The 21,146-nt window shown below is 43.0% G+C and overlaps 1 protein-coding gene across 1 annotated transcript; it reads right to left on the reverse strand.

The window, feature by feature from the left end:
- Positions 1-13,427: 13,427 nt before the first annotated feature.
- Positions 13,428-14,462, reverse strand: LOC133021730 (transcription factor Sox-1a). Its single transcript, XM_061088695.1, has one exon. It carries the CDS (start codon positions 14,460-14,462, stop codon positions 13,428-13,430), a length of 1,035 nt encoding a protein of 344 aa, XP_060944678.1.
- Positions 14,463-21,146: the final 6,684 nt, after the last annotated feature.

Genomic DNA, 21,146 nt, shown 5'->3' on the forward strand with positions numbered 1-21,146 from the left:
ATTAAAGTATATTAGAACTGAAAGCTCCCTGTTAATTTTTAACATTAATTGTTTTAAATCCTTGGCAGTTTTTTGTTGTTGTTAGAATGTGCCAAATATGTATGTGAATAAAGTCAAATTTTTCGACCTTATGTTCTCTCACCATAGTGAACAAATAGCACAAAGCTGAGGCTCCCAGCCAACCAGGCCAGTTATCGGGTGGCCAATGGATGGAGACTGGAGTCCTCCTGCATCCGCCACAGGTCCGGGTCCGACTTGAAATTCCTTTGCAACTTTCGGTCCCTGCTCTCTCTCTCTCTTCCTTTCATACTTAATTCTGTAAAATCAAGTAATAAGTTATAACAATACATTTTATTTGTAGAGCACTTTCCAAGGAACTGAAACAATGCTTCTTAAGAGGGTAAATAAATAAATGTGACAAAGTTGATGGCCTGATCATCACTCAAACTTTACTTTCTTTTTTATTTCATGCTCTCATCACATAAAGATTTTTATATAAGACCTTAAATGTTTTCATTAAAGTGACTAAAGGCTTTATTCCTTCATTTCTTCCGGATATTTTGCTCGTTTTATCCAAATGTTGTGTTTGTTTGACAGTATTAAAGTCACCGATACCATCATTCAGCCGTATTCTGAAAAATTGTGGATTGTTGGTTTTCAATTAAACCAAAGATCAGTGCAACACAAAAAATGACGAGTGCTTCAGATATTTTGTACTAATACGTTTTCTCAGCGGTGGCCTTTTACATTCATTTATAATAACAAAAATCTAGTCTGGACATTACTGCACTGAACTAAATAATTGAATAAAACCTGAGTTAGTTATTCATTATGGTGCATTTGTCACAATTCTGTGCACAAGGATAAAAAATAGTAATTGCCCTCGAGCTCTAAACATTTTGCTCCTCCAACCTATTTCAGCTGCATCTGAAAGGTTCAAGAACTTCTTTTCTCTCGAGCCTTTTTTTTTAAAACATAAAACATAAGAGAAACCCATTGGTCTGAAAAAAAGTGTTTGTACGAGCACATGTTACACGATTACTGCCATACAACTTTGTTTTGAGCTGCTTTACGTATGTGTGCAGCGTTTGGAAGTGATATTATCTTTTTTTTAAAAGGTTCTCCAGTTCTAAATAATTTAAAATTACTATTACTTGATGGATTTCCATAAGTTATCGTTCAATATGGTTTTTTATTTTATATTTCATGATTTACAGTCCTGCTGCAGATTTACCAGGATGCAGTACCTTCAAAAGAGGGCAGTGTAAGCACACATGCAGACATTGCACTAGGGTCTCTTTATTTCTCTATCTCTCACACAAATGATTTTACATTTCCTCCGCTTTTTAGGGTTCAACTTTGCCTGTTTTGAAAACAAACGCTCCCATCAGCAACTAAACCCAGTGACCGTTTTCAATGCCGTGGCTGATCTGAGTATTTGTTTGCCTGGAGAAATGGCTGTGGGGGAAGAAAAGAAAAAGAAGAAACTAGGTTCAACCGACTTCATTTTAACATCAGGCTTTTCAACGGTGGGATTGAAAACCTGCGGTGGTCAAACTGTGAGGAAAAAGCGGCACCCTGTAATTACTGCAACACCCACTGACCCCTGTGAAACGTGCAGTGGCACACGCTCCTTGACTTCAAAAATTGCTTCATAGTTAGTGCATTATTATTTCAGCCAAAGCAGAGGTTGCTTTTGCCGGGCCCTGGGTGGCACCATTAACACAGTCTGGAGTAACATTTATAAATCAGATGGCATTGTCACAGGTGTAACTGCTGCTGCTCATGCATGTGAGTAATCGCCCTTTTTTTGACAAATTTCCTTACATCCATTGAGAAACCTTTTGCATTTGTGATTAATGACCTTTCAGACTAATGTAATATAATGGCCTTATAATGGTACATATTTTGTGTTTGGCTCCGTATCTGTACTCTCTCTGGGACTGGCGACCAGTGTGCAGCATCCTTCAAATACCAGTTCAGTCGATTGTCACAGCCAGAGGTCGGGCTGGAGGGAATTAGACACAACATGTGGACTCTCCAACTCTTAAAAGCAGGAGTTTGGCTCACCCGGGAGCAGCGCTACATCGGGCCGCTATACAGTGAATGAGACAACAAAGACAAGAAAGGCTGTGAAGCGGGAGCCTGATACATAAATCCACATAAACTCACGCAGCTCTGGTCCCATGGGTCTAAGCTTCTATCTCTGCCCGAGGCCTGGGAAGGGTGCGACCAAGACGCTGAAAAGAACCAGAGCCTCACACTCGTTCACACCTCGGTTATACACATTGTTGACCTCGCGATGTCTATAAGTCAATATTCTTTTATTTTTTCTCTCTCTCAGGCTTCATCCCACCTTCCCCATATCCCCCCAGTGGTGACAGAGACAGAGGACACAGGGGTCTGTAATTAGCTGGTTGACCCCAGGGTTGGGTGGTGTGACCCCAGCAGCCGCGGAGCGTAGACCCAGCCTGATCAGATGAGTAGTTCTGAGGGGATCAGTGGTTGAAAGACAGCCGCCGCGGCACCTCGGCCAACCCAGTCACATTAGCCAGTGTGGCCGAGGCGGGCACAGTTACAGGAGCCCCAGCTGCCGAGGCCGAGCAGAGCCGCAAACACCTGTCCGGGTACAAGGCAGGAACCATACAGACATGCCTTTCAACATCCATAGACACATGCAGCTGCAAAACACACAACCTGCCACCACTTTAAGGAAAGGGAAGGAGGAGGAGGCGGGGGGGGCTGAGGGGTAACCTGAGCCAGGTAGGGGAAGGATAGGGGAGGGAGGGGATGGGAGGCGAGGTAGGAGCAGTGCTGGCCCTTGGTCAAGTGCCTTGTATTCCACAAACAGATCGCATCCAGTTACACTCTACCTGAGAAGCTGAGCCTCAGGAGAGGAGTCAAAGAAAAGCATGTGGACCTCCCTCCCTCTGCTGCGCCTTCTTTTGCCCGATAGAGATTTCACTCTTAGAAAACACTTTCTGGTTTCTCTCTCCCCGAGTCTGCATTCAGGGACTTTTTTGATAAATCAAGGTCGGTTCATGTGTTATCGTTTTTTTTACCGGCTGCAGGAACAGTAAAAGCATGGCGGTGCCGTCACAGAGGTAGCTAGGACGGGCAGGTCGATAATTGGTAAACGTGGCTCAGCTGTCTCCGCTGCCATCACTACGCTAATTAAAAGCGGCGAGATGGGAGAAAGGGAGAGAGTGTCATCAAGGACACGCTGGGAGATGTTCACCTGAGACGGCACAGTCACCGATGCTCCGGGCACATCAGCATGACCTGATTGCCGGCGCTGTTTGAAGCTATGACAGAGAGAAAGAGAGACAAAAGTGTCTGGAGCTGAAACTGTTGCCCTTGGGGGAATAAAGAGATAGAGAGTAGAAATAGAGAGGAGAGAGAGCACATGAAAAGAGAATGAGGCGATGGCGACGGAGGGATGGAACTTTTTTTGTATGAGTAGATGCAGAAGGAAAGAAGCAGAGAAAGAAAGAGCAAAAGGGAGAGTGTCCTCCACCTCCTCTGTGTTAAAGTTGAGGCCTCTTTTATTTCTTATTTCGTCTCACTTTCCTTTGCTCTCCGCTCCTTCATTTTCTACCTCTTTACCTCTCTCAAGTCATCATGTTTACACAAGCTGTTACTGCCATTTCCCCGTTGTCTAACCCTCTGCTGCTTTTCCTCCTTCTTTCCCCTCTTTCTTTGTCTTTTTTTCTTGCTGGTTGGAAATCTGCGAGGCTTGCTCATCGGCGCCAGCCTCTGTTAATCCCCTCCCAAAGCACCTTAGCAACGCTAGGAATTTAGAGATGCTAAAAAAAAAAAAGAAAACACACGACGACGACAACTGTTCTTAACACTGGGCTCATATTGGCAAGTGTGGCCACATCTTGAGATGTGTGTGTTTTCCATAAGTAGTTCAGAACAATCTGGAAGGGTGTGATAACCAAGGATCTCTCAAGAGTGTGTGTGTGTGTGTAAGTGTGGGTGCGTGCATATATGTGTGTGTCTGAATAAGTGTGCACAGTGTGGGAGTGTATGTTTATGTGATATACTTCCTATAACACCAGCAACCTGGTAATCACTGCATGTAGTCACCTGAGATGCTCATTATCTGGTCTCTGTACATGTTCTGTGTGTGTGTCTGTTAACTGACGCTGTACCACAGCACACACATACACACACAGCTGGATTAGAGTCTCGCAAGTGTTTTGTCTTTGTGTGATTCAGCTACACACACAGACACACACACACACACACGAACGAGTCAATGGTAGACGAGGAGGCTAAGAGAGAGAACAAAATATAAATGATCACAGAAAGTGGTGAAACAGTTTTATGTTATTATGAGTCCAAAAAAATCAATAAACCAAGGTTTCACACACACACACACACACACATTCACAACCGCACACACACCACTCCCCTTCTCTTCCCCAAATCAATTACACAAGGGCCATGGTAACATAATTGAGGGCACATTTAGGCCCCCTGAAATTAACACAGAGTTTTAATGTTACAACTTTTCTTCAACTTCTCACTTTCAATTCACCTTTCAATGTGAACGTGAAAATAAGAATAATTATAATTACACTGATGATAATAATAAAAGGACGAGATTTTATTCTTAAGCAGCAATAAGATGCAGGAGTTTATTTAACACACAGTTTCTCTTTTCACAAAAAAATGTTTAAGACAACAAACAAATAGATTAAAATACAAGTGTTGAGTGAAGGATAACATTTAAAAATCCAAGGAAAACTCAACTAACAGTTTCATATTTTAGGAAAAAATGGAAATATACATGATGTGTACACCCATGCAAAGGGAAAATGATAATACAATCTGAGAACATATCTGATTATAACTGTTATTTCATTTCACCTGTTTCCTTACTGGCTGAGGCCTCAGTCCAATTATCACCCAGGTCCAAGTGCCAGAGTTTCCTGCTGCGCTGGTCACACAGCACATTAAACACACTCGAGGCTGTGGAAATATTCAAACAGGCATTTGACGGATTTTAAAAATCTGAAAAATGCAGCGGGTTCATGAAAAACATGCCAGCTGAGGGGATAAGGGTATTAAGACAGTGAAGCTGGCTCCAGTGAAAGAGAGTGGGGAGGATGGAGAGCTGCTGCAGACACTGCAGTTTATTTATTTATTTGTTTATTTCTCTTTTTGGTTTATTTGTTTATGCTGAGATGAGGGGAAATAAGGAGCTGGTGCTATTTTTTATTCCAGCCAATGTTAAGGTAAGAAAAAGATCCACATGCTGGGAAATTTGACACAATACATAGATACAAAATATTAGATTAATAATATTAATAATAATAATGGGTTTACAGAAGAAAGCATCAGAGGGGAAAGAGTAGATGGAAGAATTTTAGGGCTCTGGCTGCTGCCGACATTTTCCAGAAGGTCCCATCTCGAGCGCTCGTTGTAAGGACGCCTGCTCGCAGAGGAGACGAGGAGCTATCTGTAAATCACAGTCTCACCCACAGTGGTCCACGTCCACTGGTCATCACTTTGCTGAAAGAGACGGACAGAGAAAAGGGAGATGGACAAAGAGAGGACCGTGATTTGTGAGGATATCAAATGACAAGGGTCGATAAATGAAAATTGAGCAGAGCAGAATACAGAAAACCCTGTAGGTTAAGCAAACATACATATTTATACATGCATGCACATACAAGTACAGGATCCAATCAGCTGCATGCTTAATAGCCAGTATGTTTTCAATTCAATTACAAATAGATCAAATTTATGCCGCACCTTAAACAGCCTGACAGCCGACAACAATCTAATGGTGGTGGAAACAAATTGAGTAGGGTTATAATCATTAAGAACTATTTATCTGTGCTGCTCGGACACATCGCCGTGACATACACATCCCTCACGTGTTCCAATCTGACCGGATCTAAACAACCCGCTGTGTTGATCACTTGACCTGGCAGAGGTCAGAGGTCAGCCAGTTCAAACAGCTATCAGCGGGCTGCAGGTTGCAGCAGGTGTCGTAAAACTGCTGCTTCTTATCTGAACTCTTTGACCCCTCATTAACCTCATCTCTGCCGCTTTGAGAATTATCACCCACCGCAGAGCAGCAGAAATCCTTTACAGCATCTGGTGGGTTTGTGTGTTTGTGTGTGTGAGGTGGTGATAGAGAAACACGCCAGCGCCACTCGATTGTGTGAATTGGCCATTTAGCGAGAGACGGTGAGTTAGTGAGACTCAACCGGTGAGTTAGAGGTGACGGTTGGAAGAGGACAGCAGTGATTTGGGCAAAGTGTTAACGTCAGCATATGAGATCAGTGACAACATGTTACTGCTACATTCACATCATGTGAGAAGGATAGTGACATGGAAAAAGACAGATGCAGAAAGAAAGAAATAAAGACAGAAAGGACCATGAAAGATGGATATTAAGAGAGACGGACATAGAGAAATAAAAAGACGTATATAAAGAAAGAAAGAAAGAAAGGTCATTACTTTCACCCCTAAGCATCTGCAGAAGCTTTTACACCACGATTGTATATTATAGGTTTTATATGTTTGCAATCACTGCTCTCGCTGGCTGACATTAGATCAATAAATATATAAATAAACTGATCTGATTTATTGTGTCTACTAAATGAGAAACATGAAGCCACTTTGAATTTTTCAAGAATTTTGTATGTCAGATTCCACCTTTTGCTTCTGAGCACATGAACTCAAACAGCCTCAATTTTGTTTGTCTCTTAGACGCCATGAAAGAAACTCTTTATGAAAACACTCATGTTGAAAGAAAAGAAAAAATGGCAGTAAAGCCTGGACTAGAGGTCCTTCCTTTGAGTACACCAACAGGAGGACTGTGAAGGACACTTTAAACGTCCATGTGGTTCTGTTTTCCTCAGATGTTTAGAGCACCGGTATCAAAGAGTTTGTCTGATCTAAAATTAAATCTGGACACAGAGAAAACCCAAGAACATAACTGATCCACGCTTCAGGGGCTGCATCCTACATGCTCCACAAAAACTGAGCCAAAACACGATGGTCTGGTAAATGGAGACTTTCCTATTTGCTTCAAGCTTTTAGCGTTTAAAGACAGTTTAAGTCCCATGTCCTTATACAGGAGATTGTTATCTTCCTGGTGTTTCTCGTGTTCATCATCTTCATCTGTGTTACACCTTTCTCTACACTGGCTCCTCTAACTAGTGCAGCTCATCCTCAGGTAATCAACTGCAAATGAGAAGCACATTCACTGCAGGAATTCAGAGTTCACAATTAAGAGCAAGCTGTTTTTTTTACTTATCTTTTGGGGTTTGGCCCACAAATATATTGTTTATAAAAACATCCAGAGGTCATACCGGTATTATAAGTGAACATTTTAGCCAAATGAACCACTTAAATTGTGGGTAGAATCTTAAGTAAAACCTATAATGTCAAAAATATTCTCCGTGCATTACGATGGCAAATCAAACTGGTAAGTCGGTCTCTAAACTTTCATGGATGTTTTTAATGGACATTCTGGGCAGAAATGTCTTATTTCATCTTTGCTTCATGAGACTTAAATGAGACTCACTTGTGTTTTGTTTGAAACCACTCTGGCTGTGTTTCCTGTCGTGTCTGAGCTATTTTTAGCGATGACGCCGTGTTTTGAAATCTCAGCTCGTACTTACCTTGATGAATAATACACTGTTGGAGTTGATGGACGGAGCCACAAAGAAAAATTCTGGCTGTAATAAAAATGGACTTTCCAGGTACACCTGCTGAGTTAGAGTACCAAATGCACATATAGGTTGGCAAAGTGGAGTATGAAATGATGGATAAGGCGATGAATCATTAGCCTCTTAGCCAGTCACATTACTGTTCTCTTTAACCACTATTGTAAAAACTGTAGATTGACGCCATCACAGTGGGACGTAGCAAATGTGGCTCACAAAATTGAGCCGACGACTTCTACTTGTGAAATTTCATTGGTGGAGAAACCTTTTTCATGCAACTTAAAAAATGTTTCCTGTTTATAAATAACGAAAAAAAAATAAAGTGAAATTGATGTTAATAGACCAACATGAAATTCTGCACCAAATCTGTCATGAACGTTCAACACTAACATTTAGATTTCAGATTTGTAGGCCTATACAACGTACAGCAGCAGAAAGAGGCTCCAGATAGTCCTTTGGGTCTTGTTATAACATTTTGAGTCAATCTTTAGCACAGAGGTGGCTGAACAATAAACTTTGAATGTGAACAATATTTCAACAATCATGTGATTTGGCTCAGTTGTGTTGTTCAGATTGAGCAGTTAAAAATATTGACATCTTAACAAAGCTAAGTGAGAAAAATTTATTGTTTTGTGTCGGCAGTTTGCTGATGTATTGAAAAAAGTTTTTCAGTGAAGGAATTGGAAGAGTTTCATGGTCGTCTTCACAAATCCCCTGTGAGATTACATTTATAACTATTGTATAATTTGGAAATATTTCATTGCATACAACATAAAGACAAGTAAAATAAAACTGGCTTTTCAAAAGATTTTCCAGTCCAAGCATTCTTCTGTTCCATTACATGTTAGCATCCCAGAGGGAAGTATAGAGGGTTTAATTACATCAAGAGTTTATATTCAATGATTAGTCTGGTTTTAGACACTACATGTGCGCAATCAATACATCGAAGCCATGTATTGTCATGTATTTACCTGTATTGCAGTGAGGAAAATGTCAAAAAAGCTTATAGTGAAGATGAAGCTTTATAATTTAAAGAGTGAAGTTCATCCAGTAATTTATAAAATGTCTATATGTCTCTTTGTTTTTTATAGAAATGATTATGAGCTGGTGATTTTTGTTGTTACGTGCAGGCTTGTGTTTGGAGATTCTGGACTCATGACCTCAGCTTCAGCCCTGATTGGGCTTCTGCCTCCTTTCATTCAGTGATGGACAGTGCTGCAACCCCACGCACCTTCCATATACTCCCATCTTCTTCAGACCTATTCTTTCCTTTCTCCCCCCTAAGAAAAAAACGAAATCCCCGGTTCCTGTGGAGCGGCTGGTTTTGTGTGGTCCCAGCACTGTCCCGGGGTTGTTATCGCTCCTGTGACGGGTTGCCCCCGGTCTCCCTCGCACCTGCGACCGCTCCCAGGTCCCTACAGGAATGCGCTGGGGCTTGTAATCGCCTTTGTGGGGACCATTGAGTTGTACACGGCTGACTGAAACTTCCCAACCTCACAGCGCGCTGGCCGCTGAATGGGGCTCAGCGTGGGGCGGCTCTCCAAACCACGGCCGCTGCCAAATTCCTACAGTGGAGCTCCACAATCACTCCCACACAGGCCCCGGTATATAGAGCCAGGCAGGAGGGATGGGGGAGGAGGGGAGGGATGGGGTGGTGGTGGTGGTGGTGTGAGTGTGCGTGCGTGCGTGTGTGTTGGACACAGAGATTTAAAGTCTACATTTGACCCCACTTTGTGCGTTTTTATCCACTCGGGCCCCCGAACATGCATTTGGCTTTTTTTTTCTCTCTCCCCCAATCGCTGCAGCGTGATAATTTGTGATTTTTAAATTGGACATTTGAAAGTGTATTGGATGTCTCACCTCTTGTCGGAAAGCTCCAGTGCAGATGCTATTCCAACAACGGAGAGATCTGGAAAATGAGAAAAAGAAAATGGGGAGGGGAGGGGGGACAAAAAAAAGGAAAAATAAAAAGATTTGGTGAATGCTGCTGGACAAAGTTTGGATAAATAAAAAGCAATTTCCTCACAACTTTCAGTGTGTGTTCCGCGGCTGCGTTGCGGTGCATTAGGTCTGCGCGCCGGCGTGCAGCGCGGTGGCTGTGGGCAGATAGAGCAGCACCGCAGGATTAAGAGGCAGCAAGATTGTTAAACATGTCAACGTGTAATTGCACGATAAGGCCCTTCCCGAGGAATTCATTGGCCCGGTTGCTTTCTCTATTCCGCGCTAATCTCGCCCGGCACATTCGCTCTGTGCAATCTGTCTCCATAATCTTCTGTGACAGAGCGGGCGACGTGAGCACAGGCTGCCTGGTAATTTTTTTTTTTTTAGGAAAAAGGGGGGGGAGAGTAGCAGAGAAAAAATATGCAGAGGCGTGATAAAGTGACGCTAATTATCCCCGTTTAGGACAGGGAGTGCAAGGGATCGGGGCTTTGCGAGGAGCAGCCCGGGCGTGCGCGGGAGCTGATGGCCTCCGCGCACGGAATAAAGCGGTGGCTACAAGATAAGAGGAGCGCGCAGGAGAGATTTATTGGCCGGTCAGCTAAACACACTCTTGCGGGGTTGCGCACACACACACCCAAACACACAAACACACACACACGTTTACATCCGCACCCCTCGTTGCACCCTGCACTTACCGCTCCTCCAAACCTCAAGGTGTAATTTATGCGGGTTAAATTTGCCAGAACGCGCCTCTTTGAGCCATGGCGATGCGCCGTGACGCGCTCCGCCTCCCCGGTCTTTCAGCGCTAATCCGCATCTCTTCACATCAACAGATAAGATTTGAAACAGATGCAAAACACGTGAGGGCTGGGCGCGCACATGCACGCTGCAGCGAGGAGGACGAGATGTCTAGATGAAGCTTCTTTGGGGATTTTGGAATTTAAAACTCGTTCTCAGACATTTGTTCCCGTTCCGATTCCTTTCAATAGATTGACGAGCAGCCAGACGTGACACGCTCCACTGTGAGGCCTAACAGGTTTAATTGACATGCCATGCAAGTCTTCATCAGTGTGAAATAGACCCCTTTAACTATGTATTTGAGATTAATTGATTTTTTTTTTCTAAATTCAAAATGCCTAAGTAGGCATAAATGTCCCTCATTTGCATGTCTATGGCTATTAGCCTGCATCTGAGGCCTACAGGCGATGAGAGGTGTACATGTCAAAAGAAGATGTGGTTTATGAAAAAAAAAACGAAGTAATGATCATTATTTTTAAGGGATTAATAGTCTGGATGACATTGGGGTCTTTGCTCTTCAACACCCATCCCTCCACAGTGAAGGTGTTTGTGCCAAATCTACAGAATGTGTCAGTGAAAATACAACATCCACAGCTTTGAAATTTTGATGAGTCATGATTTAACCCCATTTAACTCCACATGTGGTGGAGGTTTGAGTCCAGTTTGTGCAACAGTTTGGTTGTAAACGATTCGATGGTTGTGCTTCTTGATATCTGGTTTATCTTGAAATATTTGGTGCTCTCTTTTGTGCAGTGAAGGAAACTTCTATATCTTGAAAACAGGTGTTTTTTCTGCCTTTACGATAGCAAACCTCTTATTTCTCTCCATGTTTATTATAGAGGTTTTAAAATTATCCCCTTCGTGCCTGATGTAGGTTTCTGGTCTTCATCAAGTGTGGAGAGGAAAATTCAGCACCGACTCTCACTGATACCTACTCTTACTCATCTTACTGCCTCTCATGTGATTGCAATTTATGACTAAAAGCATATTGATTTAATAACAGCTGTTACAAACTCATGATTTGAACACTGCTCAGAGAAAATTGGTTAAATGAGTGTAGAAAAACAGAGATTTTATGATACTGAGAATTTTCTCTGAGGTCACCACGTAGCCACCAAGATACAAATGTATATAAAGCCTTTAATCTCGTGGTTTGCATATTTTATGTTTTATCTCTTAAGAATAAAAAAATTTAAAGGCACGAGACATAAACGAGGATGATGACAAAACAATACGTGTCTCGAGGCCAGTGGCTGTAAAATAAACCAGTTCAAGTGAAGGATTGAGACTAGAGTCTTTAAAATAATAACTATGTTAATATTAATAGTTTTATCCATAAACTATTGGTTAAATATGTATGTTATTTACCATTTCCACCTGAGTCTCATGAGTTAAGTGTCAAGTTCTCAAAACAGAAGCAATGAATTTGGCTTCATCAAAACTTTCTGTGGAAATTCTACAAATTTCCCTTGTGATTTTATCTGATATGATTTATTGTATAAGTGGAGATAATATAGATTTTTTAATAGCAGCCTAGTATACACCCATATAAGTACATTTACCATTTACATATCCTGCGCAGATAACACCTCTGCAGACTTTTGATAATTTTTCAGTGATTTCATTATTAGAACTTTGATGTTAATTGGTTAAGAGAGTGAATGTGACCCAACTTTTTGGTTAGACAAATAAAAATGTAGACTAATGATTGATAATATATTTATGTGATATACGAAACACTGTTTAAAACAAGGATTACATTTTTTCTGCTTAAATTTGCTATGAAAACGTCACATTTCATAGGCAATTAAAAGGGGAAAAGGAAACGTTTTAATAAGTAAAAGCTTTTATTCCTTATAATAAATGAAGACACTTGGTTAATTACACTAACAGGTGGTTTGTCAGATGAGGCCTTCTCATAATCTATATCAATCAGATTAGATTTTTTAAGGAATATGTTCAAAAACGAATGGAGCAATGAATTATATGAAATCAAATGAAAGGACAATGTAGGCCATCATATTGGCCTGTGCTTAACAATTAAATGACTTGAATATGTCTTGGCCTAACCACTTAATATGAAAAAAATAAGCTTTATATAATTTTCTTTTTTTATGTTTACCCAAATAAAAGTTTAGCTCATGAAACATCATCAACCCACTGTAAATGTGTCCTCACAGGCCTCAAACTGTAGCTTTTACGCACAATTACGCACAAACAATAAGGTCTATTTCAAAGCTCATGGGACCTAGATGTGTCCAAATTTAAAGAGGTGGCGATTTTTCTCCGTAGGAGGATTCATGATATTCTCGTGTTGTAAAACGTGAAGAGACTCCTCCAAGAACATCGTGAAAAAGAATCAGTGTAAGAGCGTTCTCTTAAGAATCAATGCAACATCTTGTGAAATTTATTCAATTCTTGTTCATTGCAATATCAGGGCTTTTCACTCGCAGGAAAAGCACTTAAAATTACAACAGCAGTTGCCCGTCATCCTTTTGAAATATTAAAATTATTCACAATTTACAATAATTAGAGTGTTACAATAAAAAGAGATGATTTCCAAGAACTAAGACACAGGCTTCTGCAAATGAACACAAATATTTAAAGAACGTGATTTTTTCCCATTTCTTTTTAAAGCACTTTCTTATGATTATGACACGTTTTCTCATTTTCAAATAACTTACAAGAAAATTATGAGACAATTGAACCAAATACTCCCCACGTGGACCTGGCATAACCCTCAACTAAGACTGTGAAGTAATGGACAAAAAGATGATAGCACAATAACCAATATCTCAGCTTCATATTCGTTATATAATTCCACTGGTTGCTATTCCAAAAAAAAGCCGAGATGAATATGCTATTTACCCTTCATTTACAATATCATAAACATTCTGTACAAAATGCAGGTAGATCTCGGGGCCGGGGTTATTTAGAAAAGAGGTAAATATTTGGTTATGTGTTCGTTTGCAGTTTTCAATTTGTCTGTGAGTTCTAAATATGTGTTAGAGGGACCGTCCCGTTCACTCCAGCCGTGGCGCTCTGGTAATGCTGCGGCAAGGCATGGAGTCTACTTTGCATTGACGGGTCCCCCGGCTCTCCGGTCGGTAAATACATGCTTATCATCTCTCTCAAGTCTCCGGGGCAAGGACCCCGTGAGTGTGTGCTGCTGACGGGAGGGCTTACACTCGGCTCCGATTTCACCAGCGACCCTAACGTCCCCATGGCAGTGGAGGAGGAGACGCCGGAGCCCTGGTGCTGTGTGTAGGTGATCCCGCCGTAGCCGGAGGGTGAAGCGTTCATGTAGCTCTGAGAGTTCGAGATGGGGCTGTACTGCAGCGCTGACATGTCGTAGCGGTGCATGGGCTGCGGGTTGTGTGCGTGGTGGTGGTGCGAGTGGTGGTGGTGGTGGGCTCCGCTCCCCGGGTGCTGGCTGTAGGCGAGCTGCGCCTCCTGCATCATCGCGGCGGCCGCGGCCGCTGCAGCCACCTGCCCCGAGTACGCGCCGTTCGCCCAGCCGTTCATGTGCGCGTAGCCGGAGCCGCCCGAGCCTCCGTGACCCCCGGGGCTCTCCAACCTCTGTCCGATCCCCGAGGATCCCATGCCGTGCCCTAAACCAACTCCACCACCCCCACTGGGCCCGGAAAGCAGTCCACCTGCGAGGGAATATTTGTCCTTTTTCAGCAGCGTCTTGGTCTTCCGTCTTGGCCGGTACTTGTAATCCGGATGCTCCTTCATGTGCATGGCTCGCAAACGCTTCGCCTCGTCGATGAAAGGACGCTTCTCAGCCTCGGACATTACCTTCCACTCGGCCCCCAGCCGCTTGCTGATCTCAGAGTTGTGCATCTTGGGGTTCTCCTGTGCCATCTTCCTCCGCTGCCCACGGGACCACACCATGAACGCGTTCATCGGTCTCTTCACCCGCTCCTGGTTCGCTTTGGACCCGCTATTCGGCCCCGTTTGCCCCGTGGTCGTGTTCGTTTGGGGGCCGGGGGAATGGAGGTCAGTTTCCATCATCATGCTATACATTCACCTGGTTTTAAAGTTCGCCACCAACAGAGAAAAAAAGCCTTTTTTAAGATAAACTAAGTGCGCACAAAGTTCGGGGACGCACAGGTCGACTGAGTCGCAGAATGGATATTCTGAAACCCAAACGAATCAAATACGACACAAAAAATAATCCGAGAAAGGATATAAAATGTTCCAACCAGTTTTTCGCCCTGTCTTCGCCTGGGTTGGTTCACATCCACTGTGAGAGAATGCGCATTTGAGCCACTTTGCTTATGTCGGAGTTGAGAAGTTGGTTAAAGCGGCGGCCATATGATGCGCACTGACAGCGGTTAAATGAGCCACAAGCGGCCAATGAGGCTCTAGCAGCAGAGTGATTTGCATGGCGTTTGGTCAGGTGACTAGGGGACCGTGGAGGAAGAACACGCCGGAGGAGGAGGAGGAGGAGGCAGAGAGGAGGGTCAATCCCACAAATAGCACAAGGCATTTGAAATTTCCAAACACCCTCTCAGAGACTCAAACTAAACAAAAATAACTAAGATTTGTTTGCAGCGATGAAGCGTCCAAACGGTGGGGGCAGTCTGTGATTAGACTGAGTCAAACATCTCAGCATATTTTAAAATAAGGCTCATGTATGGATGGATGCTGACTTTCAGAAATCCGCTTTAAAGAGAGAAGCAGCAGTTTGAGTGACATTATTTATTTACCCTCCACTTTCTCTTCATATATGAACGTTAGAAGATTTTCTTAATCGGGATCCTTTTACACTCACTGTGTGTCCTGAAAACTGAAAACTGTTCCTGTGCGTAAAACTGTAATTTTACGCAGAGAATTACACCACAGCCGATCCAAACCAAATCACTTTCAGAGGACTTGATGCGCAAACAGCCCTTCAAAATCTAGATTTTTAGACACCTCTCCTTTTACCTAGGAATAAAATGAAGGCAGGCTGTGTAAGAGTGAAAGTGTGTGGCGGTGATTTGGTAAAAAACAGTTGGTATAAAGAGGAGAAACCCATGCGGGTGCATGGCCACATAACGGGATAAAATTGCCGGGGCAAAGCGCTCTTATCGCCGTCTGCTGGTGATGGCGCAAGAGTCCACGTGTCTCTGCCTTCAGCTACACACGTTCACTTTCTTTACAACAATATTTTATGTTTCTTATTTAACGTCCAGTCCAGCAGTCCGCTTGCGTAAAAACCATGAGAGGGAACTTGGTCTATACGTGTCTTCGCGTCCGGGCATATATAATCCAGATTTCACAGCTGACCTCCTCTGAAAAGCCCAATCAACCTCTAATTGAAAGGGAAAACGAAATACCACTTCCCGCGGCGAGACTAACGATTTAATCATTCTATCGTTCTTTGCTGTGTTTTTTTATATTTTAATTAGAGCTTAGCTTGATAAAGCTCCCTGCTCAGGGCCTGAGGGAGCGGGATCACTCGGACGGATCCATGCGTCTTTGGTAATAGGGTTAACGGGAGATCACAATGGTCAATAAACGTTCGCAGTGGTCCGGGCCATGTGGCTTAAGGCCCGAGAAAGATGACAATATAATGACGGCGAAGGCGAAGGAGGGGGGGAACATGACACCAGACAACAAACAGGAGCAAAGCAAACAATGCTGACTGATAATAAAGTGCTATAATAAAATAATGGAAAAAACCCCGTTGCTCGATATTAACCCCACAAGAGTCTACAGTAATTTAAAGTAGGCCCATCATTACAAGAACATATATAAGAAGACATAATCAAATATTTGGGCACATTTATTTTAAATTCAAAAATGTTAAATTTTTAAATAATCTGAACAAGTAATTTTGATAAACGACAATAGAGAGAAAGTTTTTTATTATTAATATTAATGTAGTGGATGTATATTGCTCATAGAGAGTTGGCCTCACATGCAGTGACACAAGGACCCCGGTGGTCAGTGTTTTCTCTCTCTGTCATCCCCCATCAGTTACTCCTCTTTTAACAAACCTCTTTTCAAGCCTCCTCGCTCCTTTGTGCGCGGCCTCTGCAACAGGATGTGAGTGTGTGTGTGTGTGTGTGTGTGTGTGTGTGTGTGTGTGTGTGTGTGTGTGTGTGCGCGCGCGCTCCCACGACCGGGGGTAAGGGTCAAAGCAGTTATCCAACACTCCTACCCACACAACAAATACCCCTTAATATAAATAATCCCACAGCTATGAGCGTCCAGGCGCATAGTCGTTGGAGCCTTAATTCTACACTTTTTCCCATCATCCACGCACAAAAGTTACTAAACCCGTTTTAATCTTTGACCTTTTCTCCTAAAGTAGTTAACCTGAGCCAAAACGCGGCTGTGCGTAATTGTGTGCCAGCCAGGACACTTAGATCTGGTTGGCTCTGGGGGTAAAAAAGGTAATATTGTCACCTGCTGATCACCCGGACACACAACACGAGGTCTTATGTCGATTATTGAACCGATTATACTTGTATAGTAGTTAAATGTTTGCGTAACCTTGTTCTGATTTGTTGTCCTTGTGCTCAACCTTGTTCTGCTTTGTTGTCCTTGTTTTTTTTGTTTATTTGTCTATTTCTGTACGTTGAGAGAAACGGAAAAAACTGAGTCAAATTCCTCATATGTGCACATTTACATGGCCAATAAAGCTGATTCTGACCTGAAGAGAGAAAGCACCTGTTCACTCACACTAAAATGTAAAGATGCGGTGATCAGCCCTCGACCACCGTCCCCCGCCTCTCCCCGCCTACTGAAAGGTAAACAAACAGTCACGTAACGCGCATTCTGACAGCCAGTAACCCCAGTAACAATTCATCGTTTAATAAATAGATCCCCATTTTTACACCACGCACCAGATTTGTTTCCTCTGTAATTCAGACGGAGACAGATGCGTCAGATAATAACCACTCAGCCCCGGAGCAGATCAGTAGCCGATAATGTCACTTCGGGAAAAAAGGAAAAAAAAAGAAATCAACCTGAGTCTGTTAGTGAGCAACTGGTCGCACTGGTCTCACTGGTCTCCCTGGGAGCCGCGGAGCGCTGCGCTCTGCAGCCGCGCTGCATGCCGAGCCCCGCGGAGCGCACTGGTCCCGAAATAAAACCACAGCCTGCAGCTATGAAAACACACATTACACTTCTCCTGAAATGACGATGCCAATAAAGACTAACATGCGCACTGAATGAGATCAGAGAGCTGTCAAGTTACCGCTATTTATTCCGCCAGCATACGAATTTCTACAAAAAATAGATTTGACGAACAAGACAGGTTAACTGCATCCACAGGTTAAATAAATATCGTCACAAATGTCTTTTTTTTTGCGTGTGTATGCAAACTTACGCATGTTCCCCTGGCTCCCTCTGCTCCAGACCAAGTGGGTAGATTTGTCCCTTCATGCTCCTAAAGCCGTCCTAAACCCTCCAAAGCTTCATGTAAGACCGCTACTCCCACTACAGTCTGGCCGCTCCAGTGCCAAGGCCATCCTCACCCGGTGCCCAAACCCACTACTCAACACACACTGAGCGGCAGAGACAAGAAGATATGACATTTATTATACACTCTAAAAAAGACAATTCCAAGTTATTGTTTCTCTGTGCGACAGGGGCTTGCTTCTAACATAATGAAGCGTCTTTTGTGTGGTACAGAACAATACAAAACAAGTATTCTAATAAATAGCCACTTTTTTTTTTTTTTTTTTTGGCTCTCCAGGATGAATGGACTGGAGCGGCGGGGTTCTGAAAGGCAGCTGTGCCGCATTGGCGGAGGAGGGGCGAGGACTTGGCGAGGAGCCCCGCACCCCCTTCGCCTCCTCCTGCATTCTGACTCCCATTACTGATCCTGGAACAGAAAGGGATGCAGCGACAGGGGGAGAGAGGAGGGAAGAGGAGAGGAGGGAGGAGAGGTATTGACTTTGGAGGCTGTTTTCATTCGTGACATTAACAGAGAATGAGATCCTGGAATCGCCAAATATTACTGAAAATACTGAGGAGAGACCAAAGTGTCCAGTCAGAGTCCGTTTATATGACTTGTGCAGCTCACAAGCATGTGGTTCTGACAGCTGACACACACACACACACACACACACACACACACACACACACACACACACACACACACACACACACACACACACACACACACACACACACACACACACACACACACACAAGCACACAGATTAATCAAACATCTCTTATATACACCCAGATGCACAGTTTGATGAATGTGCAGTGTATGTCAGTGTGAGACAGACAGACAGACAGACAGATTAGTTTCTTGTCTGTGTAACCCACAGGATGAGAGCCAGGTGGATCAGCTCCTTCTCTGCTGAAGAATGAGGTGAACGGCGGCCTCCTTTCTGCCTGTTGCTGCATCCTGGCGTCACAGTTGCCAGAGCCGACGGACTCCCTGATTAAAAGTCTCTGGAGCTGGCAGCATCTCTTCACTGCTTCACGTGTCCATGTGCTTTCATGCAAGCCAAGGTGAAAAATATGTGGGTGCAATTAAAGTAATTCTGTCATTTAGGAACAACAAAGCAGACTCTTGGAGATGATTTAGGAACTGATCATTCGTTGTTGTACAATGATTCGGCGACATTAAAACAGACAAAGAGGAAGGTTTGGTCCTCCACTTTAAGCCACCACCAAAAATCTTTGGTTTTTAAATGAGAATAGATTTCATATATATAACCTAAATAGGGCGATGTCACCTAACCTTTTCACTGGCATGCGACCTAAAGTCATGATAGGACTAGAGTACAGTGGCCCTCAGAGGTCAATGCTCCATAACTTAAGAAAACACATGCAAAATAGGTAAAAATTTTACAATACAAGCTGCAAATGCAAATAAAGTATTCAAACAAATAAATGTGCGGCAAATACACCCAACCTGATACAGGAAAGAGCTGCAAGTAGCATGGACAAAAATGAGATGAACCCGACTGGGACATGCTTGTGACTCTTAAGCTGCTCTCAGACATGTACGCTGGATATTCTCCCTCAATCTTCTGGAGGGGCTGTATGTGAGAACGCAACTGACGGTGTCATTTGCACCAGACATTCCTCCGAACATTTCCTGCCACCCCTCTAGAAAAATGTACAGCAAAAATCCCAGCGAGTGATGGAAGCAAAACAAAACAAAACAAAAAACGGATGAAAAAGAGGGGCCACACACAGCAGACGTCAGCTTGGAAAGACAATGAGATCCGAGGGCTTTTGGTGATGAGAGGCTACACCGGTGTCAAGGTGCGGTAAATAAAAACATGTGATTTCCAAAGCAGAATTTCTCATGTCCTGCCTCCTGCATGCTCTATCTACCCAGATGCCACTTTTCCAGTTGCTGTGAAAGCATCTGACTCGCACAATCTCGTTCTGCGTTCTACATCTGTGAAAGACAAACTTCGTGTTTGAAAATGCTTTGATGCAAGTAAGACAGCCAGGCTCATCACTTTTTTGTGTTGCCTGGAAACACTTCTGATTTTGGTGTTAGTGTGACTTTTTGCCGTGCATGTCTCTTTGGTTTTATTGCATATATTTGCAGGGCATGTATTGTTTGAATTGATGATGTTTTCTTAATTTGCTTGTGCGTTGAGCTCTCAGGGACACCAACTTAGCCTCAATAAACCTGCCATGGGTAACTCTTTCATTCACCTTCTGTCTGAGAAAAAGACTCGCTGCAGATTAAAACAACTGTTACGTCCTGTCATTTTCACTGATTCACCAGAGATTGCTCTGTCACTTTGTGAGATGTGCGGCATCAAATAAGTGCTATACCCATGGACCACACGGGCAGGAGATTGACACAGAGTGATAAAGCTAAGTAAAAAGTCAATGTTGAAACTATTGAGGGAAGGAGGGAGACAAGAGAGCGAGAGAGCGAGAGAGAGAGTGAGAGATGGGGTCAAGTTCAGGCCTGAAAGTGCTGAGGGAAGAGCGAGCCAATTGGCTAAAAGCAAAGGTCCTCGCTCTGTTCATTTGAGTACCCTCTCTCCCCAACACACATATCTTAATAACATGACACTCAAAAACACAAAGAGCTCAACAACAGTGAGAGGCAACAACACACAAACATACAAAATAAAAAAAAGTCAAACTACCCCCAAAAAATCCACAAATCTTGAACTTTCATACTCTCTTAAAACGAGACAGTAGTGAAAACTACGAGAAGGTTGAGGTGTAGACCTGAAAATTGATAGAGAAACCCAATTGTTCCAGCATTGTAAAAAGGATGAGAAAAATGGGGAAGAGAGGAGGGGTGGGTGGAAAATAATGTATATGAGAACACAAATGTCTGAGTCAGTTGCGCCTGTAATTTCTCAAGAACTTTTGCTGCCAGCGCCAAAGTAAAATGTCCAGAAAATGCTAGGCTACAGTACGCCATCAATATATCAAATATGAGACGTCAAAACATGAAATCAAAACATCGCCATTTTGTACAGACTGAACAGACCAAGAACAGAAAATAGGTGTTGAGAATATTCAAGTTAGTAATGGTTGAAATTGGTTTATGTGCTGGACATATTGAACCTATTTTAGAAAACAACGTAATGCATCGTGTCCTTATTGATTTGAGAGTGGGTTGTAAAATCCAAACTGCCAAACTGAAGGTGCCATTTTTTTGCCCTTCAAATCTGGGGCACTCTTGTCTACAAGCAATTTGTTCTTTTGTTGCTCCATGTGCTCTATTTTCATCTTCTCTTGTTAGAATTGTAAGAAAGGAGCATATAA

Source organism: Limanda limanda, chromosome 16 (genome assembly GCF_963576545.1).
Source record: "Limanda limanda chromosome 16, fLimLim1.1, whole genome shotgun sequence".
Taxonomy (NCBI): Eukaryota; Metazoa; Chordata; class Actinopteri; order Pleuronectiformes; family Pleuronectidae; genus Limanda; species Limanda limanda.